This window comes from Theropithecus gelada, chromosome 16 (assembly GCF_003255815.1).
Source record: "Theropithecus gelada isolate Dixy chromosome 16, Tgel_1.0, whole genome shotgun sequence".
NCBI lineage: Eukaryota > Metazoa > Chordata > Mammalia > Primates > Cercopithecidae > Theropithecus > Theropithecus gelada.
This window is the reverse complement of record NC_037684.1, coordinates 2307955-2333231: the sequence shown is the minus strand read 5'-3', so window position 1 is coordinate 2333231 and position 25277 is coordinate 2307955. Positions and strand designations below refer to the sequence as shown.

At 48.5% G+C, this 25277-nt stretch overlaps 1 protein-coding gene across 10 annotated transcripts in view; it reads left to right on the top strand.

The window, feature by feature from the left end:
* The window catches only part of FAM222B (family with sequence similarity 222 member B), a 116740-nt gene extending 94337 nt beyond the window's left edge, over nucleotides 1-22403 (top strand). For 4 of the 10 annotated variants that reach the window (XM_025361144.1, XM_025361146.1, XM_025361145.1 and 1 more), the window contains 2 exons: nucleotides 7037-7158; nucleotides 18607-22403. In XM_025361144.1, the coding sequence (XP_025216929.1) occupies nucleotides 18797-20101 (1305 nt within the window). In that variant the 5' untranslated portion in view covers nucleotides 7037-7158; nucleotides 18607-18796 and the 3' untranslated portion in view covers nucleotides 20102-22403. Of the gene's footprint in view, nucleotides 1-102; nucleotides 111-280; nucleotides 286-7036; nucleotides 7159-16180; nucleotides 16357-18494 lie in introns of all 10 variants that reach the window. The other 6 variants (XM_025361140.1, XM_025361137.1, XM_025361138.1 and 3 more) reach the window with 4 other exon arrangements.
* Nucleotides 22404-25277: the final 2874 nt, after the last annotated feature.

Below are 25277 nucleotides of genomic sequence, written 5' to 3'. Positions count from 1 at the left end.
GAGACCGAGTTTTGCTCTTATTGCCCAGGCTGGAGTGCAATGGTGTGATATAAACTTATGGCAACCTCCACCTCCCAGGTTCAAGCAATTCTCCTGTCTCAGCCTGTCAAGTAGCTGGGATTACAGGCACCCACCACCATGCCCATCTAATTTTTTGTATTTTTTTAGTAGAGACAGGGTTTCACCATGTTGGCCAGACTGATCCTGAACTCCTGACCTCAGGTAATCCACCCGTCTTGGCCTCCCAAAGTGCTGGGCCTCCCAAAGTGCTGGGCATGAGCCACCGTACCTGCCGTGCATCCCAGAATTCTTAAAGCAAGGGTCACAAATTATGGGCTGTAATCTTAGCAGTTGGTTTGATGCCAGTGAGAGCTCTAGAGTATTCTAGACTTGCTGGAAGTTTCTTCTTGGGACTGTAACCACAGAGGACTCCAAGCTCTGTTTCTTACTGGTTCACTCCCTCCTGCCCAAACCAAAAGTTGACTTTCTGGAGTCTTTACTGAATTCACCTCTTATCTTTACTTCTTTGTTTGCTATCAGTAAATTCATTAATGCCTCTTTGCCATAGTTTAGCTGTTTTTTCTTTTGTTTTGAGACAGAGTCTCGCTCTGTCACCCAGACTGGAGTGCAATGGTGTGATCTCAGCTCATTGCAGCCTCCGCCTCCCCAGTTCAAGCGATTCTCCTGCCTCAGCCTCCCGAGTAGCTGGGACTATAGGCACCCACCGCCACGCCCAGCTAATTTTTATATTTTTAGTAGAGACGGGGTTTCGCCATATTGGCCAGGCTGGTCTCAAACTCCTGACCTTGTGATCTGCCCATCTCGGCCTCCATAGTGCTGGGATTACAGACGTGAGCCACTGCACATGGCCCTAGTTGGTTTAATTCTCTCTGTTCTTTCTATTGAAATCCAAAGGTGTGGTTTGAGGGGCAATATGTTACAGGTCACCTCTTAGGATCCACATCCCCTACTCACCTTTTGGTTGCAGGTATCAGGATTTAATAGATATATGAGGTTGAAGTAATCATTCAAACATTGGCTTCTTCTGGATTCATAAAGTTCCCCGAAGGAGGAGAAAAAAAGACAAAGATTGTTTATTTCCAAAAAATACAGGAAAAAAAATGCTATCTGCCAGACCACTGAGTGAATGTGTTTTTGTATCCCCATCATCAGAATATCAGCTATGCAGATGTGAATGTTTCTTAAGGTTGAGGTTTTTGGTTTATCAGTGATTTTTTTCCCCTTATTTTAAAATTATTTATAGAAATAATATACATACCAAAGTATAAAGACAAAAAATTGCCCCAGATAGTAGTGGCTGTTCATGTTTTTTATGTTTTAGAGTATTTCTTTCCAGTCCTTTTTTAAAGCTGGTGAGGAGGGGAGGTTTTTTTTCTTTTTCTTTTTCTTTTTTGAGACGGAGTCTGGCTCTGTCGCCGAAGCTGGAGTGCAGTGGCCGGATCTTGGCTCACTGCAAGCTCCGCCCCTCGGGTTTACGCCATTCTCCTGCCTCGGCCTCCGGAGTAGCTGGGACTACAGGCGACCCCGCCACCTCGCCCAGCTAGTTATTTTTGTATTTTTTAGTAGAGACAGGGTTTCACCATGTTAGCCAGGATGGTCCCGATCTCCTGACCTCGTGATCCACCCGTCTGGGCCTCCCGAAGTGCTGGGATTACAGGCTTAAGCCACTGCGCCCGGCCTTTTTTCTTTTTTAGACATAGTCTCGCACTGTTTCCCCGGCTGGAGTACAGTGGCACAATCTCAGCTCAGTGCAAACTCCGCCTCCCAGGTTCAAGCGATTCTCCTGCCTCAGCCTCGTGAGTAGCTAGGATTACAGGTGCCCACCACCATGCCCAGCTAATTTTTTGTATTTTCAGTAGAGACGGGGTTTCACTATGTTGGCCAGGCTGGTCTCGAACTCCTGACCTTGTTATCCGCCTGCCTTGGCCTCCCAAAGTGCTGGGATTACAGGCTTGAGCCACCATGCCCGGCCAGTGTTGTTGTTTTATATATGTTGTAAAATACTAAATATATGGTTTTCCTCTTGCTCTTGTTCACTTAACATTGATATACACATAAAGGTGAAAATAAGACTAATGATACTCTACCTTCCTCAGTTATTCCTGTAGGTGTGTATCAGCTTCCAAAATCATAAAAGGTAATATTCCAGAGACTGCAGTGTATGATTGAGGCCAACTGCAGAGTCTAAGAAAGCACCGTCTTATTTAGTGTTCTGAGTTTTCCTGTTATTTTATAAAGCCTTCTATATGCTGTCTGACCATGGATTTAGCAGTCTTTTCATTTACCTATCTGTCTCTTAGAAGGCCAAGATGGGACTTTTACTAGCTAGGGAGCATGATTGCACCCTCTCCTTTAAAACAAACAAACAAACAAACATATATATATATATATATATATATATATATATATATCTCAATCAAATTGCCTCTTTTTTTTTTTTTTGAGACGGAGTCTCGCTCTGTCGCCCAGGCTGGAGTGCAGTGGCCGGATCTCAGCTCACTGCAAGCTCCGCTTCCCGGGTTTACGCCATTCTCCTGCCTCAGCCTCCCGAGTAGCTGGGACTACAGGCGCCCGCCACCTCGCCCGGCTAGTTTTTTGTATTTTTTAGTGGAGACGGGGTTTCACCGTGTTAGCCAGGATGGTCTCGATCTCCTGCCCTCGTGATCCGCCTGTCTTGGCTTCCGAAAGTGCTGGGATTACAGGCTTGAACCACCGCACCCGGCCCAAATTGCCTCTTAATCATAGACGTTGTGAACCTTAGAACCTACTGAATATACTATTCAAAATGGAAACTGATATGGCCTGGCACTTTGGCTCACGCCTGTAATCCCAGCACTTTGGGAGGCCGAGGTGGGCGGATCACTTGAGGCCAGGAGTTCAAGACCAGCCTGGCCAACATGGTGAAACCCCGTCTCTACTAAAAATACAAAAGTTAGGGCCGGGCGTGGTGGCTTGCACCTGTTATCCCAGCACTTTGGGAGGCCGAGGCGGGCGGATCACGAGGTCACAAGATTGAGACTATCCTGGCTAACATGGTGAAACCCATCTCTACTAAAAATACAAAAAATTAGCCGGGCATGGTGGCATGCGCCTGTAGTCTGAGCTACTCGGGAGGCTGAGGCAGGAGAATGGCGTGAACCCGGGAGGCGGAGCTTGCAGTGAGCCAGATTGCATCACTCTACTCCAGCCTGGGCGAGAGAGCAAGACTCTGTATCAAAAAAAAAAAAAAAAATAGCTGTGCATGGTGGTGCATACCTGTAATCCCTGCTACTTGGGAGGCTGAGGCAGGAGAATCGCTCGAACATGGGAGGTGGAAGTTGCAGTGAGCCAAGATGGCACCACTGCACTCCAGCCTGGGTGATAGGCTGTCTTAAAAAAAAGGAAACCGATAGAGCCTGGAGGTGAAGAGTGAGCACAGGCTTTGGGAAAAGTCAAATCTGGGTTTCAGTCCTGGGCTCTGCCATCATTAATAGATGAGTGACATATATAGATTAAATGACAACTTCAGAAAATTACTAACAATCTGCCTTTTATATGGTCAACAGTTATTTATGGAGAGCCTAGTAAGTGTTAGTAGTTGCTGCTTTTCTAGATATAATAATGAACAAAATGAACCAAGGGTCTGTTCTTACAGAGTTTATATCCTGGTAGGGTGGAGAGAGATGGTCGTAAAACAGGTGGTAGTAAAACAGGTGGTAATGACGGTGGTAAAAACTGAGGGAAATAGAGGAGTTAGCAACAGGAAGGACCACGTGCCTGGGGTTAATTGTGTGGGAGGAATTGTTGAGTTCAGGGTCTCAGGATAGATTTTAAAAGAAAAAAATGAGGGAAATAAGGATACTGCTTTAGACATGGAGGTCAAAGAAGCCCTCCCCTTAGGAAGTGACATTCAAGCAGAAACCTGAATGAAGTGAGGGAGCTAGAAAGACAAGTAGACGTCTGGGGCAAGAACATTCCAGGCAGAGGGAATGGTAAGGACAAAGTCCTGAAGGTAGTGTGTTTGGCTCATTGAAGGAGCTGCAGGGAGACCATGGTGGCTGGAAGTAAGTCAGCAAGAGAGGGCAGGGTAGGTCAGAAGGTGAGGTCAGAGAACCAGTAGTAGTAGATCATGGAGGGCCTTGGGGTCCATGTTAGCATTTTGTATTTTATTCTGAGATGGAAAGTCATTAGAGATATTTGAGCTGCTCTGACTTCCAGTTAAAATAATTGACCAGGCGCGGTGGCTCACGTCTGTAATCCCAGCATTTTGGGAGGCCAAGGCGAGTGGATCACGAGGTCAACCATCCTGGCCAACAGGGTGAAACCCCGTCTGTACTAAAAATACAAAAATTAGCCGGGCGTGGTGGCACACGCTTGTAGTCCCAACTACTCAGGAGGCTGAGGCAGGAGAATGGCTTGAATCCGGGAGGCGGAGGTTGCAGTGAGCTGAGATTGCGCCATTGCACTCCAGGCTGGCAACAGAGCGAGACTCCATCTCAAAAAAAAAAAAAAAGAATTAACGTTGCTGAATAGAGAATAGATTGGGTGATAAAGGGTAAGCGTGGAACTGACCATTTAGAAGGCTAATAGTAATCCCAGCTAGAGATGATGAGATGACGGGTGAAGTTTGTTACCTATTTCCAAGAAGGCTTGGGAGACTCAATTAAGAAAACATCACCAAAGCCCCTCATACAGCCCATTTCACAGTTTTAGCTCCCAGTACTTGTTAATTCCCTTCCTTTCCTTGTAGTTTGCCTTCAGCTGTATTAGGACCTTAAGGGAGAAGTTATTATGTAAAGATCAGCATCCACAAGGGAAGGGATTGTGAGCAGCACTTCAGTCCCTTGATCCCAACAGAAGTCTTTTTTTTTTTTTTTTTTTTGAGACAGAGTTTCACTCTTGTGTCCTGGGCTGGAGTACAATGGCGCAGCCTCTGCTCACTGCAACCTCTGCCTTCCGGGTTCAAGCAGTTCTCCTGCCTCAGCCTCCTGAGTAGCTGGGATTACAGGCATGCGCCACCACACCCAGCTAATTTTGTATTTTTAGTAGAGACAGGGTTTCACCACGTTGGCCAGGCTGGTCTCAAACTCCTGAGCTCAGGTAATCTGCCCACTTTGGCCTCCCAAAGTGCTGGGATTATAGGTGTGAGCCACCACGCCTGGCCAAGACTTTTTTTTTCTTGCACTGAAGTTGGCTCACTGTGTACATTCCGTTTCCCACTCACCAGAGACCTTAAAAAGACTGAAGCTGTGCCAGAACTCTTGGACAGCTCTGTTCTCATTAAGGCATTCAATCTTCCGTTCTTTCTGCAGTTGCTATCTTAGACACAATTTGAGCAGCCTCTTTTATAAAGTATCTTTTCAGCTACCTGGTCTTGGAAGCTGGAGCCCTCTGATACTCATCATGACAAGGTAGTTTAATATACCTAAGAGAGCCCTCTAAAGAAAATAAAGAGGTTTCTGTCGTCTTTTTTTTACTTTTGAGCTTTTCCCCCACTCCTTTTTTGCTGGGATCTAAAGCCATAATTTGCCACCTTGATTTCTGAAATATGGGAAAAGAAGTTCATGTACTTATTTAGGAAAATCGTATTTCTGTTACATAAGGAGCTTGCATTGTTGACAGGGCTTCTTTCGCTGCAGAAGGCCCCATCAGTGTCTGCTTGCTTGGGCTGTGTATGTCTTGGTTGGCAAACATCACTAATGAAACTTATGCCGTCTTGACGTGTCAGGATCGCCTGCACAAAGAGAGCTGCTGGCAGCCTGTCATCTCCTTGCTTTAGTCTGGGAGCAATGCATTTCTTTTGATGGGTGGGGGGCTAGTTCATGAGGTCTAACTGCGTGACAGGCAAATAGGAAGGGTGAATCTCCAGAAATTTGCAAACAGAATTTGTTTTAACAGTGGTTAATTGTGCCTCCTAGGATGCTTTCCTCCTCCTTCCATTTAAAAGTGAGTTTGGCCGGGCGCGGTGGCTCATGACTGTAATCACAGCACTTTGGGAGGCTGAGGTGGGCGGACCACCTGAGGTCAGGAGTTTGAGACCAGCCTCACCAACATGGTGAAACCCCATCTCTACTAAAAATACAAAAAGTGGCTGGGCATGATGGCATGTGCCTGTAATCCCAGCTACTGGAGAGGCTGAGGGACGAGAATCGCTTGAACCCAGGAGTCAAGGATTGCAGTGAGCTGAAATTGCGCCACTGCACTCCAGCCTAGGGGACAGCAAGACTCTGTCTCAAAAAATAAATAAATAAATAAATAAATAACTAAATAAATAAATGTAAGTTCACGGCCGGGTGCGGTGGCTCACGCCTGTAATCCCAGCACTTTGGGAGGCCGAGGTGGGTGGATCAGCTGAGGTCAGGAGTTCAAGACCAGCCTGGCCAACATGGTGAAACCCCATCTCTACTACAAATACAAAGAAATTATCTGGGTGTGGTGGCGGGCGCTTTTAATCCCAGCTACTCGGGAGGCTGAGGCAGGAGAATTGCTTGAACCTGGGAGGCAGAGGTTGCAGTGAGCCAAGATCGTGCCATTGCACTCCAGCCTGGGCAACAAGAGTAAAACTCCATCTCAAAAAATTAATAAAATAAAAGTGGGTTCATATTACTGGCTCACAAGTCAGACATTGGGTACCTTTGCAATCATATACTGTGCTGTTTCTGAAAATGTCTGGCTGGTCTCCAACCAGGGCTATAAATGGGCTGGCTGAGCCAGGCCCTATGAGGGCCCACTCTCTTCAGGAATACTGAGACATTACAAATGCACCTGTACTTTCCAGTTGTATGAACAGGTACTTTCCAGTTTTATTTCTCCCACCCATACATCTGTGGTAACTGAAAAATCATTTTAACCATAGTGATATTTGACAGCAAGTTGTCACAGATAAAGATGTAAGTATATTTTCAACCAACACACTGCTAATTAAATTGCTTTATCTGTCTAAACTTGGGCCTCCTGCTACTCATATCCAGTGTTCCTAGTGTCTTCTTCAAATGAGTTGCCTTGTGTTTCATGACCTTGTTTTTGTTCATTACAGTGTGAGCCACTGCCCCATGTTGTGTTGATGCCGGTCTGCCATGCTAGCCTGTCTACCAGGGCCAGGTGACCTGTCCTTTCAGCTTCTTTCTCACACGCAGATGAACACTGGACTTCAGAAATGTAAGTAATCTGGATCCTAGGGAAGCATGTGTGATTCTTTGTTTTTGTCTCTATGTTTGGGCTGTCCCTGAAGCACATCTGGAGTTCATTGACCTTGAATTTTGACATTCTTTTTTTTTTTTTTTTAAAGACTATGTCTTGCTCTTGTCACCCAGGCTGGAGTGCAATGATGCGATCTTGATCGGCTCTCTGCCACCTCTCCCTCCCAGGTTCAAGCAATTCTCCTGCCTCAGCCTCCCGAGTAGCTGGGATTACAGGTGCCCACCACCATGCCTGGCTAATTTTTGTATTTTTAGTAGAGACGGGGTTTCACCATATTGGCCAGGCTGGTCTCAAACTCCAGATCTCAGGTGATCCCCCTAACTTGGCCTCCCAAAGTGCTGAGCCACTGTGTCCAGCCAGTAGGGGTCTGCTCTAAATTCTGTAATTCCCCGATATATATCAATTTTAATTGTTGCTGATAGCTTTCTGTTGAACAACAAAACCATAAAGAGCTTCAGAGGAAATATATATATATATCACCCTTAAAAAAGGTGTTTCAGTTTGAACCTTCATGGAGAATTTCATGAAAACTCACAGTCCAGATTACTTACTATATCTCTGAAATAAACTGTTTATGCTATTCTCTTGTTTCAAACTCTCTGAGTACAGTCTACCATGGAGACAGACAGTTCCCTTTGGCTTTGCTGCCTACCTTCTGAGCCAGTATGACTTTAGTTCACAGGAAGTAAAGGAGCTTTTGCCCTCAGAAGAGATGGAGAGCTGGCTTTCTCAGTCTCTCTGGGCATTTTCCTGATAATACACTTTCCAGAAGATTGAGCCTTTAAAATCTGTTATGATTCTTGTCTTAACTTGCTGGAATTGGGGTTTTATACTTCATATTTTCCCAGACTCCTTCCTACCTTCTCTCCCTGTAATACATGATCTGCAAGGAAAAGATTCTATTCTTGGCACATTACCATGTATAGTATCTTCAGGTGTAAAAACAGCCCTAAATTTGGAGTAGACCTTCCATTTAGAGCACAAAGGAGAAATCAGTGAGGCAGCTAGGCTTCCCTTTGATAGAAAAGGTGGCTCAGCACCTTAACTGAATCCCTTATGACAGGGGCTAACAAACTTTCTCTGTAAAGCCTAGATAGCCAATAATTTTAGCTTTGTGGGCCATGTGGTCTGTTGCATCTACTCAACTCTGGCGTTGTAGGGCAAAGGCAGCCACAGACAATAAACAAATGAGGGTGTCTGTGTTCCAATGAAACTTTTTACAAAAAAAACAGCAAATGGAGCAGGCACACAGGCTGTCGTTTGCCAGCCCCTGCCCTGTGAAATCATCATCAGAAGTTAAAAATGGTCCAGCCTTTGGACTTCATTTCTTTGAGGGAGCATAAGACTCAGAGCCTGGCTAGTTCTGAAATTTGGCCAGTGAATCCAGCTCTATATAATAGCTGAAGGTGGTAGTCCTCCTTCTACAGTTGCCTGACACAGTAAAGCAAGCTCTGCTATAGCTTTCTCAACCCAGCCTTTATCTTTCTTTTTTTTTTGAGACGGAGTCTCACTCTGTCACCCATTCTGGAGTGTAGTAGTGCAATCTCGGCTCACTGCAAGCTCCGCCTCGCGGGTTCATGCCATTCTCCTGCCTCAGCCTCCCGAATAGCTGGGACTACAGGTGCCTGCCACCACGCCCAGCTAATTTTTTTTGTATTTTTAGTAGAGACGGGGTTTCACCATGTTAACCAGGATGGTCTCGATCTCCTGACCTCGTGATCTGCCCGCCTCGGCCTCCCAAAGTGCTGCGATTACAGGTGTGAGCCACCGCGCCTGGCCCCCTTTATCTTAATAAGTGATGATTGGGTGATAAAGGTGTTATGTTACACTCCCTAGCCGTCCAAGTCAGCATCCTAACTGCATTGTGCCTGTTTCTGGGCTTCTGGGGACATAACTGGAGAGGGAACGTACTTAGAGGCATGCAATAAGGTGACAAAGAGAAGCTTGCTTTTTTCTAGGTTCCTTAACGCACTCTGACAGCTTTACCCAAACCTACGATATCAAGGGAAAAGCCATTTGGAGGACAGGCAAATTGGCAGCTTTATCTTGGTGTTCACTTTATTTTATTACTTATTCTTTTGTGGTTTTTTTGAGATAGAGTTTTGCTTTGTTGCCTAGGCTGGAGTGCAATGGCGTGATCTCAGCTCAACGCAACCTCTGCCTCCTGGGTTCAAGCGATTCTCTGCCTCAGCCTCCCGAGTAGCTGGGATTACAGGCATGCACTACCATGCCCAGCTAATTTTGTATTTTTAGTAGAGACAGGGTTTCTTCATGTTGATCAGGCTGGTCTCGAACTCGCGACTTTAGGTGATCCACCTGCCTTGGCCTCCGAAAGTGCTGGGATTACAGGCATGAGTCACCACACCCAGCCCACTTTATTTTATTTTATTTATTTATTTGAGGTGGAGTTTTGCTCTTGTCGCCCAGGCTGGAGTGCAGTGGTGCCATCTTGGCTTACTGCAACCTCCGCCTCCCGAGTTCAAGTGATTCTCCTGCCTCAGCTTCCTAAGTAGTAGCTGGGATTATAGGCATGTGTTACCATGCCTGGCTAATTTTTGTATTTTTGGTAGAGATGGGGTTTCACCATGCTGGCCAGGCTGGTCTTGAACTCCCATCCTGTGTTACAGGCATTACTGCACCTCGGTGACTCATGGCTGTAACCCTGGCACTTTGGGAGGCCAAGGTGGGCAGATACCCTGAGGTCGGGACTTTGAGAGCAGCCTGGCCAACATGGTGAAACCTCGTCTCTACTAAAAATACAAAAATTAGCCAGGCGTGGTGGTAGGCGCCAGTAATCCCAGCTACTTGGGAGGCTGAGGTGGGAGAATCGCTAGAACTCAGGAGGCAGAGGCAGGAGAATCTCTAGAACCCAGGAGGCAGAGGTTGTAGTGAGCTGAGATCTTGCCATTGCACTCCAGCCTAAGCGACACAGCGAGACTCCATTTCAAAAAAACTAAAAAAAGGCTGGAAGTGGTGGCTTATGCCTGTAATCCCAGCACTTTGGGAGGCCGAGGCAGGCGGATCACAAGGTCAGGAGATCGAGACCATCCTGGCTAACACGGTGAAACCCTGTCTCTACTAAAAATACAAAAAATTAGCTGGGCGTGGTGGCGGGCATCTGTAGTCCCAGCTACTCGGGAGGCTGAGGCAGGAGAATGGCGTGAACCCGGGAGGCGGAGCTTGCAGTGAGCCTAGATCACGCCACTGCACTCCAGCCTGGGCGACACAGCGAGACTTGGTCTCAAAAACAAAACAAAACAAAACAAAAAATTAGCCAGGCATGGTGGCGGGAGCCTGTAGTCCTAACTATTCAGGAGGCTGAGGCAGGAGAATTGCCTGAACCGGGAGGCAGAGGTTGCAGTGAGCCAAGATCGTGCTACTGCACTCCAGCCTGGGCAACAGAGGGAGATTCCCATCTCAAAAAACAAACAAACAAAAAATGTTTTATGATTCTGCTATCAGCCTTTCTCTCCTGTCCATCCTCAGGATGGTCTTATAAGTTGCTAGGAACACAAAGTGTGGTGTCTGGTGGAGTGGGATGGGTACAGGTGTTTATAGTTTAATGTGCTTTATAACATAAATACAGTCAGCATGAGGCAGGATTGGTGGTCCGGGGTCAGGAGAAGAGAAATGTGGCTTCTTGCCCCAGCACTGTAAGTCATCTGGCTAAATGGCTTTTACCCAGGCTTCAGCTGCCATACGTTCAGAATCACAGGGTTGATCCCTTATAGCTTTTTCTGTTCTCCTCTTCCTTTTCTATGTGTGTAGGAGACAGTAATGTTCTTCCTAACCCAGATTTGTGATTTGCCAGAGGGCTGGCTGGATGAATTAAAGAATATCTTGGCAGCCGGGCGCGGTGGCTCAAGCCTGTAATCCCAGCACTTTGGGAGGCCGAGACGGGCGGATCACGAGGTCAGGAGATCGAGACCATCCTGGCTAACACGGTGAAACCCCGTCTCTACTTAAAATACAAAAAAATTGGCCGGGCGAGGTGGCGGCACCTGTAGTCCCAGCTACTCAGGAGGCTGAGGCAGGAGAATGGCGTGAACCCGGGAGGCGGAGCTTGCAGTGAGCGGAGATCGCGCCACTGTACTCCAGCCTGGGTGACAGAGCGAGACTCCGTCTCAAAAAAAAAAAAAAAAAAAAAAAGAATATCTTGGCTTGGGGTTAGGTTAGTTGGTGTCAGAAGGATGGCCTCCTACAACTTTTCTAGATCATATATTCTATGATGTCACTTTTTTGGAGAGTCCTTAGCCATTTTGAAACTTTGTACTCGGAAGTTTTGTTTTTCTCTGATCCATCTTCCCCCAGTGCCTCAGAAAATGAGTTATTTTGAATTTTTTTCTTTTTTCTCTTTTTTTTTTTGAGACGGAGTCTCGCTCTTTCGCCCAGGCTAGAGTGCAGTGGCACGATCTTGGCTCATTGCAAGCTGCTTCTCCTGGGTTCACGCCATTCTCCTGCCTCAGCCTCCCGAGTAGGTGAGATTACAGGCACCCACCACCACGCCTGGCTAATTTTGTTTTTGTGATTTTAGTAGAGACAGGGTTTCACCATGTTAGCCAGGATGGCCTCGATCTCCTGACCTCGTGATCTGCCCACCTCGGCCTCCCAAAGTGTTGGGATTGGCCGGGCGCAGTGCTCAAGCCTGTAATCCCAGCACTTTGGGAGGCCGAGACGGGCGGATCACGAGGTCAGGAGATCGAGACCATCCTGGCTAACACGGTGAAACCCCATCTCTACTAAAAAAAATACAAAAAACTAGCCGGGCGAGGTGGCGGGCCCCTGTAGTCCCAGCTACTCAGGAGACTGAGGCAAGAGAATGGCGTAAACCCGGGAGGCGGAGCTTGCAGTGAGCTGAGATCCGGCCACTGCACTCCAGCCCGGGCGACAGAGCGAGACTCTGTATCAAACAAAAACAAAAAAACAAAAACAAAGTGTTGGGATTACAGGCATGAACCACAGCGCCCGGCTGGAGTTTCACTCTTGTTGCGCAGGCTGGAGTGCAATGGTGCGATCTCGACTCACCGCAACCTCTGCCTCCGGGGTTCAGGCGATTCTCCTGCCTCAGCCTTCTGGAGTAGCTGGGATTACAGGCAAGCGCCACCACGCCTGGCTAATTTTGTATTTTTAGTAGAGAAGGGGTTTCTCCATGTTGGTCAGGCTGGTCTTGAACTCCCAGTCTCAGGTAATCCGCCCGCCTCGGCCTCCCAAAGTGCTGGGATTACAGGCGTGAGCCACCGTGCCTGGGCATTTTTTTTTTTTTTTTTTTTTTGAGATGGAGTCTCCCTCTCTTGCCCAGACTGGAGTGCAGTGCACAATCTTGGCTCACTACAACCTCCACCTCCTGGATTCAAGCAGTTCTTCTGCCTCAGTCTCTCAAGTAGCTCGGACTACAGGCATGCGCCACCAGAAAGGTTTTCTTTCTTTTTTTTTTTTTTTTTTGAGACGGAGTCTCGCTCTGTCGCCCAGGCTGGAGTGCAGTGGCGCAATCTCGGCTCACTGCAAGCTGTGCCTCCCAGGTTCACGCCATTCTCCTGCCTCAGCCTCCCGAGTAGCTGGGACTACAGGCGCCCGCCACTGCGCCCGGCTAATTTTTTCTATTTTTAGTAGAGATGGGGTTTCACCATGGTCTCGATCTCCTGATCTTGTGATCCGCCCGCCTCAGCCTCCCAAAGTGCTGGGATTACAAGCGTGAGCCACCGCGCTCGGCCGAAAGGTTTTCTTTCTTAATCCTTGGCCTCTGCTCTGTATTTCTCCTTCTCAGGATCACAATATAATAATGGCTCTCTAAATATTTACTGTTTGAATGGCTGAAATGATAAAAGGTCCTTGGTCTTTAAGCCATCTTTAGATAACAACTTTGACCTCCGTCCATGGCAGAGCACTGGGGCTCTGGGCACAAATGCCAAAATTTCCTTCTTTTACTGCTTCTTTATATGCATATCTGCCTCCTAGTGGAGGGACCTTTAAATGGCAGATTGACCCAATGACTGGATAAACTCATAGAAATAATAGCTAACATTTGTCAAGCTGCTACCATGTGCCAGGCACTATATTGAATGTTTTCACATACGTTCTCACTCATTCCTCAAAAATTCCGTATGGAAGACTCTCTTGTCTTTGTCACAAGGATAAGGCATAGAGGGTTTGTCACTTGCCAGTGCCACATGACTGTCCTGTGACTGGCCCGTACTCAGCTCAGACTACAAAATCTGTGTTTCAAATACATTGCCTGTGCCTCTCTGCCTACAGATAGAGGTTCCTGCTACCTATGTTACCTATGCCCTCTGACCTTCAAAATAGAAAGATGAACAGAGAGGTCTCCATTGGGAGGACTGGATTTCAGGCAGAAAATTTCCTCCAGTCTATCCTGGAATAGACAGCAGTGCTTTCTGTTACATTTAACTCTCAGGCTGAAGGCCAGGGTGTCCTGCAGTTGGGGCTTCCTTAGTCAGTTTTCTTTGTGTTGCCTGTGGTCATACTCAGCCACATCTGCTATCCTTGAATAATAACTATTGACCATCATAGTTCCTGTTCACATAGCATTTTCATTGAAATGAAAATGCTCATTTAGTGAAAATGTTCACTGACTCTCTTGATCTTAGTAATTCTGTGAAGTAGGAGAGCAGAATTCATCCCTGTTGATAATTGAGGAATGACAGGCTCTCAGTATGGGCAGATGATGAAGCTAATACTTGAATACAGGTTTCTCTAACCCTTTACAAACTACAGATTTCCTATTCCCTACATTGTCTATGTCTCTATTAATGACACTATTCGTACAAGCTATTTAAGTAAGTTGCTTACAAAGCTGTGGTATCTGTGTTGACTGTGTAGTTATGGAAATACATTACAGAAGAAAATAAGTAGTCAGGGTGCCTGTGTGGGGACTGTGATAAGTGTTGAGAAAACTTTTTTTTTTTTTGAGATGGAGTCTTGCTTGCTCTGTCGCCCAGGCTGGAGTGCAGTGGCTTGATCTCAGCTCCCTGCTGCAAGCTCCGCCTCCCGGGTTCAGGCCATTCTCCTGCCTCAGCCTCCCAAGTAGCTGGAACTATAGACACCCACCACCACACCTGGCTAATTTTTTTGTTTGTTTTTGGATTTTTTGTAGAGACAGGGTTTCACTGTGTTAGCCAGGATGGTCTCGATCTCCTGACCTCATGATCTGCCCGCCTCAGCCTCCCAAAGTGCTGGGATTACAGGCGTGAGCCACCGCACCCAGCCACTTTTTTTTTTTTTTTTTTTGAGACGGAGTCTCGCTCTGTCTCCCGGGCTGGAGTTGCAGTGGCCGGATCTCAGCTCACTGCAAGCTCCACCTCCCGGGTTCACGCCATTCTCCTGCCTCAGCCTCCCGAGTAGCTGGGACTACAGGCGCCGCCACCTCGCCCGGCTAGTTTTTTGTATTTTTTAGTAGAGACGGGGTTTCACCATGTTCACCAGGATGGTCTCGATCTCCTGACCTCGTGATCCACCCGTCTCGGCCTCCCAAAGTGCTAGGATTACAGGCTTGAGCCACCGCGCCCGGCCTTTTTTTTTTTTTTTTAAGATGGAGTCTTACTCTGTCGCCCAGGTTGGAGTGCAGTGGTGCCATCTTGGCTCACTGCAACCCCCGCCTCCTGGGTTTAAGCAATTCTCTGCCTCAGCCTCCTGAGTAGCTGGGATTACAGGCGCCTGCCACCATGCCTGGCTAATTTTTTGTATTTTTTTTAGTAGAGATGAGGTTTCTCCATCTTGGCCAGGCTGGTCTTGAACTCCTGACCTCGTGATCCACTCACCTCAGCCTCCCAAAGTGCTGGGATTACAGGTGTGGCTCACACATCTCAGCCACCATGCCCAGCTGAGAAAACCTTTCTTTCTTTTTTTTTTTTTTTTTGACATGGAGTCTCGCTCTGTCACCCAGGCTGGAGTGCAGTGGCACAATCTTGGCTCACTGCAACCTCCACCTACCAGGTTCAAGCAATTCTCCTGCCTCAGCCTCCCAAGTAGCTGGGACTACAGGCGCGCTCCACCATCTGCAGCTAATTTTTTGTATTTTTAGTAGAGACGGGGTTTCACCATGCTGGGCAGGGTGGTCTTGAACTCCTGACCTCGTGATCCACCCACTTTGGCCTCCCAAAGTGCTGGGATTACAGGCTTGAGCCACCGTGCCCAGCGGAAAACTGTTTTTGTTTTGTTTTGTTTTGTTTTTTGAGACGGAGTCTTGCTCTGTGCCCCAGGCTGGAGTGCAGTGGCGCGATCTCGGCTCACTGCAAGCTCCGCCTCCCCGGGTTCACGCCATTCTCCTGCCTCAGCCTCCCGAGTAGCTGGGACTACAGGCGACCGCCACCTCACCCGGCTAATTTTCTTGTATTTTTAGTAGAGACGGGGTTTCACCCTGTTAGCCAGGATGGTCTCGATCTCCTGACTTCGTGATCCGCCCGTCTCGGCCTTCCAAAGTGCTGGGATTACAGGCTTGAGCCACCGCGCCCGGCCGAAAACTGTTATTTTTTATTTATTTTTTTTTTTTGAGACGGAGTCTCGCTCTGTCGCCCAGGCTGGAGTGCAGTGGCCGGATCTCAGCTCACTACAAGCTCCGCCTCCCGGGTTCCCGCCATTCTCCTGCCTCAGCCTCCCGAGTAGCTGGGACTACAGGCGCCCGCCACCTCGCCCGGCTAGTTTTTTGTATTTTTTAGTAGAGACGGGGTTTCACCGTGTTAGCCAGGATGGTCTTGATCTCCTGACCTCGTGATCCGCCCGTCTCGGCCTCCCAAAGTGCTGGGATTACAGGCTTGAGCCACCGCGCCCGGCCGAAAACTGTTATTTTTAAGGGTTAGGCTTAAGTCTGGTATGTGAGGTAGATGGTGCTGTATTCCCAGAATGATACCCCTTTTTTGTTCAATACACTGTACTCATCTTTGGGGTTCTTCCTTAACAAAGCTACTGCAGCCTTGTGGCCACCCTCCCTACCCTCATTTCACTTTATTTCTGAATCATTTGACAGCCCTCTTCACCACTGTCAGTATCAGTGGAGACAGGACAAAGAAAACTAATCAATGTGGATAAGTGCCCCTTCCATACTCCTGCATGAGGCCAAGCTTCCCCCTTGTCTCTGCTAGAAAAAAACTGAGCTCAGAGTTGGTACTAACTTGGAACAAAGGGACTCTTCTATTCATCAAGGTACTATACGACTTCTACTTGGATTTCAAGGAGAGAAGCCCACCAGCATGAAGGTGGGTTAGGTTTAAAGCACTGTGCTAGGAGTATCATATGAGATTTTGACCAATAAGACAGATAGGTACAGTGGTTGACCAAGGCAGCTTCTATTGGAATTCTGGTGTCTTGAGTTTAGGGACTTTCTCTTAACCAGTGATCCCAGACTTTTTTGCCAGTATTTGAAAGCATAGACCTGTTTTGGGGGCTGGGGATGCCTGGCCCTTTTTGCTCAGATCTGCTTGTGAGCATGGGCCCAAATCTCTCTGCCCTTCCTGACTTAAGCTTTCTTTTCCTGCTTTCCAGAGCAGGAGTTTCTAAGCTGTTGCTAACCAGCATTATCACCAAACAAAGGCAGCTGTACCCATTTTCCTTCTAATAGCCTCATTAGCCTACCTCTGTTCTAGGTAATGCCCAGTGACATGACTTTGAATGGGGTCTCCTTTGGGCCAAGGCCACCTGAGGCCACAAGCTGGGCATTCAGTCAGATTAGTCGTTGGCATATCCTCCTGCCTTTTGCAAGGGGAGGAAGTAAAGAGAGAGTCAGCTAGCTGAACCTGGGCTTCTAGCCAAGCCAGTTCTGCTTTGGGCAGTTTGTGTACTCACTCATTCAGCAAGCATTTATTAGGCACCTTTTGTGTATACTCAGGGGAGACCGTCCCTCAGAGACAGACAGAGTGGAGCAGAGCCCCCTTGCAGGAGCTTGGCATCCTCAAAGAGCCCTTGTTCTCGGAACCTTTTCCTTTTTGACTGGAAGCCGGACATCCGCTGAGCCCCCTGATGGGAGGCAGCAGGAGATGGGAACAAAGAGACTGTTAACATTAATGAGGCACACCAAGTGGGCATTTCCGCAGTCTCCAGAGGAAGGCAGGTTTTTCCTCTTTCTTTTTGGAAAGTGACAGCTGACATGGACCAAATACAGACTATTTTTGGCTCTCAGGGCTGAAAGGACTGAAAGATGCTCTGAATCCTTTCTTCTCAATTCCCTCCCTGCTGCCCTGTCATTATTATCTTCCTTCTCTAGCAAATAAATAAAGCCTTTGATCCTCACCCAGTCAGACATAGAGTGAACTGTAAATAAAAGTGAACTTGTGACATGGGGAAGGGGAGAGATGTTGGCAGCTTATTCCTCTGCTCCTGAAAGGAAGCATTCTGTCTACTGTTCCAGGGTGCCCACCCAGTGGGCAAAGCCCCCCAGCTGCCAAGATGCAAGGGAAAGCTGATGCCTCATTGTTCCCTGCAGACTAAAGAGTCATAGCTCTGGGTACCCTCTAGACTGAAGGGCCACCACGGCCTTGACAAGGAGCTTTGCTTAGAACTTTCTACCCCCAGGCCACATGGGCTGGTAGAGTTCCAGACCCTGCATTTCTCTCTCTCTCTCTTTTTTTTTTTTTTCTTTTTCTGAGACAGAGTCTTGCTCTATTGCCCAGGCTGGAGTGCAGTGGTGCAATGTCGGCTTACTGCAACCTTCGCCTCCTGGGTTCAAGCAAGCAATTCTCCTGCCTCAGCCTCCCAAGTAGCTGGGATTACAGGTGCCTGCCACCCTGCCTGGCTAATTTTTGTATTTTTAGTAGAGACGGGGTGTCACCATGTTGCCCAGGCTGGTCTTGAACTTCTGACGGAACTCAGATGATCCACCCGCCTTGGCCTCCCAAAATGCTGGGATTTACAGGTGTGAGCTACAGTGTCCAGCGACCCTGCATTTCTATGTATGGCGAGAACTCTCGGTTACCTGAGAATTGACCAAATTCTGGTTCTCCAAGATATGAGACTTCGAAAGATGCTTTGCTGTTCTGATCTCTACTTACCTCATTTACAAAATGGAAATGATGGTAGTGCCTGCTTCTAGAGCAATAGTGAGGATTCACTGAGATGGCCTGTCACCTAGCACAAGACCTGGCCCACTATAAGCACTTATTGCACACTAGCAGTGATTGTTAATATGAAGACTGAAGCTGGGTTTAGAATGAAGGCTACCGATGACAACCTAGTCACTTCCCTACCCTACCCCAGGCCCTCAGAAGGGGAATCTAGAAGGGCTGGTTGCCTTGGCACTGATGAGCTCCCTCTCCCTCTTTGCTCTCCTTCCCATTCTCTCTCTCTAGGGGACACTACACAGAAAATGAGAACTGCTCACTATCCTACCCCAGCCGAATTGGATGCATATGCTAAGAAGGTCGCAAACAACCCACTGACTATAAAAATCTTCCCCAACAGTGTGAAGGTTCCCCAGCGGAAACACGTTCGTCGTACTGTGAACGGCCTCGACACATCAGCCCAGCGCTACAGCCCCTACCCGACACAGGCTGCCACCAAGGCAGGCCTGCTTGCCATTGTCAAAGTGCCAGCCAAAAGCATACTCAAGGACTTTGACGGCACCCGAGCCCGGTTGCTCCCTGAGGCCATCATGAACCCCCCAGTGGCACCGTATGCTACTGTGGCACCCAGCACTTTAGCCCACCCCCAGGCCCAGGCTCTGGCCCGCCAGCAGGCCCTGCAGCATGCACAGACCCTGGCCCATGCCCCTCCCCAGACGCTGCAGCACCCTCAGGGTATCCCGCCACCCCAGGCATTGTCCCACCCTCAGAGCCTCCAGCAGCCTCAGGGCCTGGGCCACCCTCAGCCCATGGCCCAAACCCAGGGCTTGGTCCACCCTCAGGCCCTGGCTCACCAGGGTCTCCAGCACCCCCACAATCCCTTGCTGCATGGAGGCCGGAAGATGCCAGACTCAGATGCCCCCCCGAATGTGACCGTGTCTACCTCAACTATCCCCCTTTCAATGGCGGCCACTCTGCAGCACAGCCAGCCCCCGGACCTGAGTAGCATCGTGCACCAGATCAACCAGTTTTGCCAGACGAGGGCAGGCATCAGCACTACCTCAGTGTGTGAGGGCCAGATCGCCAACCCCAGCCCCATTAGTCGCAGTCTGCTCATCAATGCAAGCACCCGGGTGTCGACCCACAGCGTCCCCACACCAATGCCTTCATGTGTGGTCAATCCCATGGAGCACACCCATGCGGCCACTGCCGCGTTGCCTGCTGCAGGTCCTGTCAACCTGCCCACAGGCATCTCTCGCGCCCCCACTGGCTACCCTAGCGACCTCAAGCCAGTCACCTGGAACCAGCACCAGCTGGCCCACCTACAACAGATGTGCAGCGAGGCTGGTGGGACGCCAGCCCCTGGCCTGACAGGCAAGCATGCAGCAGGACGCGAGTTGGCAGGGCCTGGCTTTGTGGGCAAAGCCCCTGCCTACCCGCAAGAACTCTGCCTGGCGCCGTCCTTCCATCTGAAGCCACCCCTGGAAAAGCCGACCCCATCCCCACCAGTCAACGGCATGGCAGCCCCATTGGCCTACCCCAATGGCCACTACTTCCAACCCCTGTGGAACAACATTCTGCCCACTCCCAATAGCGACAGCTCGGGGTCTCAGGACCTCGCCATGCCGTTCCACGGTGGGCAGCCCACAGGTGCACCCCTCGACTGTGCAGCAGCTCCCGGGGCCCACTACCGAGCAGGGACCGGGGGCGGTCCAGTGGCAAGCCAGAACAGCTTAATGCAAACAGTGGATTACCTAAGTGGGGATTTCCAACAGGCCTGCTTCCGAGAACAGAGCCTGGCCATGCTGAGCAAGGCCCACCGAGCCCCTGGCAACCGAGCCCCCGATCCCACAGAGAGTCGAAGTCTTCATATTCAGCACCCAGGGTATAGATAGGTAGCCCTGCTGCCCTCCACGTGCAACACATCATACATCACCCTCCTAGGTTTAGTCTTTTAAGTAACTGGATAGTTTCAAAGTTTCACTGCTCCAGTGTGATCATTCTTAGATGTCTAAGAAAGGGAATTTGGTGGGATCTAACTGGGGACAGAAGGAGTCCTCTCATCCTCCCCTCCAGCAACTTTTGGTTTTATGTTAGAAGCTAACCCCAAGCTCAGGCTTTTCTCTCCACTGACTGCCTGTCAGCTATTCTCCCCACCTTGGCCATTTCCAGCCAGCTCCCAGCCATCTTTTCTTGAACCTCTTCCTGTTTCCCTTAGGATGACTGAGGTGTGGGCTGAGGGAATGCCCTAGTTGAGGTAGTGGAGGTGCTCAGGCCCCTAAGCCAGACCTCTACCTGTTGCTACCGCCCTTCCCCTCCCCCCAGGACTAAGAAGCAAGATTTCCCAAGTGCTCTGAAAGCTAATTCCTTATTCACCCAAAGAAATCAAAGCTGATCCAGTCTTCATGTCCTTCCAGTTCCTTTCCATTCCTTAAGGCTTTGTTTTGTGTCTATATTGATCCCGCAGCCACTGCACTTGGCCATGCCACACTTGATCTCAAGGGCATCTTGGAAGTATTTGACCATTTCATGAGATATGGGAGAAAAAAGTCTTTGTATTGGCATCTTGGTTCCAGACTCCCCTTTCCAAACCTAGAAAAATACAACGTACCCAAGTATACCCAAGATCCCTTTCTTACTGTTGCCTATCCCCTAACTCAGCTGCCCACAGCCCCTATCCTTTCCCCTTCAACAAAAACAGAACCTACCTTACTTGAGGAATTAGGTAGGTAAGGAATGATCACATTGGAGTTTGGGATTAAAAACACCAAAAAAAAAAAAAAAAAAAAAAAAATTTGGTTCTCTACACTGGCTAAGAATATTGCTCTACACTGTAAGTTTTAAATGTTATGTTTCTGTATGAATGTAGTGTGGGTTTGAGTAGCATTGTGTGTGAGTGGCCCCACAGGTACATTCACCCTCTAGTGCAGCCCCTCAGTTTAATGAAGAAAACAAAAACAAAACAAAACAAAACACAAAGCCTTAAGCTCTTTGAATACTTCCTTTACCAAATGAGCATGGTTCTAACACCTGGAGGTGGGCCTACATTGGAAACAGCCCCTCCTGCCCTCTGTCCATTCTTAGAGCATACCTTCATCCACTCCATGCTTAGCACGTCTCATCCCAAGCGACAATTAGTTGGCTAGAAACACTTTTCTGTAATTTTAAGCTTAGATTGTTTTGTTATAAATTTTTGCACCCTTCTGTTAAAGATGCAGAATGGGCTTTTTTATTTTTCACAGATGAAATAAGCCCTCACCTTTCCTCTTGTCTCTGGCGAATGTCAGCTGATGGTTCTTATTTAAGGTTTTGCATTTTGTTCACTATCCACTACTGTTTGTTAGCCAGAAATTCTCTAGTGATCTGGAGCAATGTGACTGAAGACCAGTTTTTAAGTTATGTGTTGGCAAGTTGCCTTATATTTAAAAGGAAAAAGAAAAAAAAAAAAAAAAAGCCTGATTGTGTTACGCCAAATGATAGCAACATGAAGTCCTAATTTATTGTTCCCAGTTGTTTTTCTGTCTGTGAACACTGGTACCTCCCTGTCCTGAGCCCTCAGGAGCACCTGCAGCTTCTGGCTTAATGCCTTCTCCCAAGGTGTTGGCCACCACCTCACCCAGGGCCCTCTTCCAGTTCCTGCTTTTCTGAGTCAGATTTAAAGAGCACCACTGTCTTCCCCCTATCCCTTGCTTGATCTCCAAAACAGATATTTTTGGCTGTATTTTTTTTCCCTCCCCAGTACCTCTCCCTGAAAGGTGAGCTGCCATTTTAGGAAATTGGACCAGACACCAACTTGGGGGCTTTAAGTCAAACAACCTCAAACCCATCTCTTCCTGTGTAGGGGTGCAAGTCTTTGAAACTCTCACTCCCACCCCTAGTCTGCATGGAAAATGTACTGTGATCCCCTTGCCCCCTACTGCCCTCGCCTTTGGTGTGAGATGTTCCCTCTATTGGAGTTCAGCCTGATTCCCTCTCCCCTCTGCCAGCCAACCCCCAGCCAGCAATAAGGGTCCAAGCCAGGGCCTCCTCTCCACACTCCCTGTCTCCATCCCACACTACCCTAGGGAATATCTGGATTCCCCACTCTATCCACATACTGTAGCATTCATTCTCCATCTCTCTCACCTCACCTGTGGTGGTTTATGGGTGTGATGGGGTTTTTAAGATTATTATAAACCAGTAAAAGGAAAAAAACCTTGTTTTCTGACCTTGTTCTATTCGTTTACTAGTGTGAATGTTTGAGGTAACTTTTAACAGTTTCTAACATACCTCGCTTGCTAGGAATAATTCCTTATTTTTAAAAGGGGGACCCCTGTAATATGCATCCCACCCAGAAGCCATCTCCAAATCCATTGTTTCAGGCCGGGTGCTGTGGTGATTGTAGACAGTTCTTCAATGAAACCTGGACACAGGGTACCCGGCTGACAGGCCCTCTCCCCGGGCAGGAATGCTATGGGCTTACTGTGAAGCTTGATGGATAAGTGTGGTTTGCTGTCCCTCACTGGAGGCCCAAAAGGTCCGCCCATTTGCACTCCAAGGGCTGTCCAAGTCATTGAGAAATGGGGATCTGGTGGTTTTGTTTTGTTTGAGGCAAAGTCTCACTCTGTCGCCCAGGCTGGAGTCCAATGGCACGATCCTGGCTTGCTGCAACCTCCGCTTCCCAGGTTCAAGCGATTCTTCTGTCTCAGCCTCCTGAGTAGCTGGGATTATAGGCGCTCGGCTAATTTTTTGTATTTTTAGTAGAGATGGGGTTTCACCATGTTGGCCAGGCTGATCTCGAACTCCTGACCTCAAGTGATTCACCTGCCTCGGCCTCCCAAAGTGCTGGGATTACAGGCGTGAGCCACCATGCCTGGCCAAGAAATGGGGATCTGGTCTGTTAATAACCCAACCTAAAACTTCAAACCTCCTTCTCCCATTTCCAACACTGAAAATTCTGAGGGCCTCTGACAGAGGTGAAGGTGATAGGCACTGTTATCTGCAACATAACTGGCTCCTCTTGGTGATTCCAGTTTTCTTACGTTGAATTTTGGATAACTTTTTTTTTTTGTCTGCAGAGGGGGAAAAAAAAAAACAACTAAGTGATTGTGGCCAGGTGCAGTGGCTCATGCCTGTAATCCCAGCACTCTGGGAGACCAAAGCAGGTGGATCATCTGAGGTCAAGAGTTCAAGACCAGCCTGACCAACATGGCAAAACCCAGTCTCTACTAACAATACAAAAATTAGCTGGACGTGGTGGCACGCGCCTGTAATTCCAGCTACTCAGGAAGGTGAGACAGGAGAATTGCTTGAACCCAGGAGGCAGAGGTGGCGGTGAGTCGAGATTATGCCACTGCATTCCAGCCTGGGTGACAGAGTGAGACTCCGTCTCAGAAAAATTAAAAAGAAAAAAAAAGTGAATGCAGTTACCCTTCTCTTCTGCTGAGCTTGGGTTTGAGCTAAGATGTAATGGAGGGAAAAACTGATTCTGGCTGGGTGCGGTGGCTCATGCCTGTAATCCTAGCCCTTTGGGTGGCTGAAGTGGATTGCTTGTGCCCAGGGGTGAGACCCTGTCTCTTCAAAACATTGTAAAAAGTTGGGTGTGATGGTACATACCTGTAGTCCCAGCTATTTAGGAGGCTGAAGTGGGAGGATTCCTCAAGCCTGGGAGTTTAAGGCTGCAATGCCACTATCTGGGTGACAGGAGTGACCCCCAGCTCTACCATCCTGGCCAACATGGTGAAACCCCGTCTCTACTAAAAATACAAGAATTAGCCAGGTGTGGCGCCAGGTGCCTGTAGTCCCAGCTATTCAGGAGGCTGAGGCAGGAGAATCACTTGAACCTGGGAGGTGGAGGTTGCAGTAAGCCAAGATCGTGCCACTGCACTCCAGCCTGGACGACACAAGCAAAAACTCCATCAAAAAAGAAAAACGAAAATTGAGGTTTGGCGCAGTGGCTCACTTCTGTAATCCCAGCACTTTGGGAGGCTGAGGCCAGCCAGATCACCTAAGGTCGGGAGTTCAAGACCAGCCTGACCAACATGGTGAAACCCTGTCTCTACTAAAAATACAAAAATAAGCCAGGTGTGGCGGCAGGTGCCTGTAGTCCCAGCTACTCAGGAGGCTGAGGCAGGAGAATCACTTGAACCTGGGAGGCGGAGGTTGCAGTGAGCTAAGATCGCGCCACTGCACTCCAGTCTGGATGACAAGAGCAAAAACTCCATCAAAAAAAAAAAAGAAAATTGAGGCTTGGCGTGGTGGCTCATCTCTGTAATCACAGCACTTTGGGAGGCCGAGGCCAGCCAGATCACCTTAGGTCAGGAGTTCGAGACCAGCCTGGCCAACATGGTAAAATCCGTGTCTACTAAAAATACAGAAATTAGTCAGGTGTGGTGGCGGGGGCTAATCCCAGCTACTCGGGAGGCTGAGGCAGGAGAATTGCTTGTGAACCCGGGAGGCAGAGGTTACAGTGAGCTGAGATCGCGCCACTGCACTCCAGTCTGGGCAAAAAGGGTGAGACTCTGTCTCAAAAAAATAATAATTAAAATAAAATAAATTTATTGCACAAGATGCAGGATTCAGGGAGGGTAGAATCAGACCCTTGGTGGCAAGAGTCCACAGGTGGCTTCCTGAATGCTTACGGAGCTAAAGCACCAGCCTTCTTGTGCACACCCTTTTCTGCAGGGTAGTTTTTTTTTGTTTGTTTGTTTGTTTTGAGATGGAGTCTTGCTCGGTTGCCCATGCTGGAGTGCAGTGGTGTGATCTCGGCTCACTGCAGGCTCCGCCTCCCGGGTTCACGCCATTCTCCTGCCTCAGCCTCCCGGGTAGCTGGGACTACAGACGCCCGCCACCATGCCCGGCTAACTTTTTTTTTTAGTAGAGATGGGGTTTCACCGTGTTAGCCAGGATGGGGGTGCTTTTTTTTTTTCTTGAGACAATCTCTCGCTCTGTCGCTCAGGCTGGCAGTGGCACGATCTTGGCTCACTGCAACCTCCACCTCCTGAGTTCAAGTGATTCTCCTGCCTCAGCCCCCTGAGAAGCTGGGACTACAGATGTGTGCCACCACACCCAGGTCTTTTTTTTTTTTTTTTT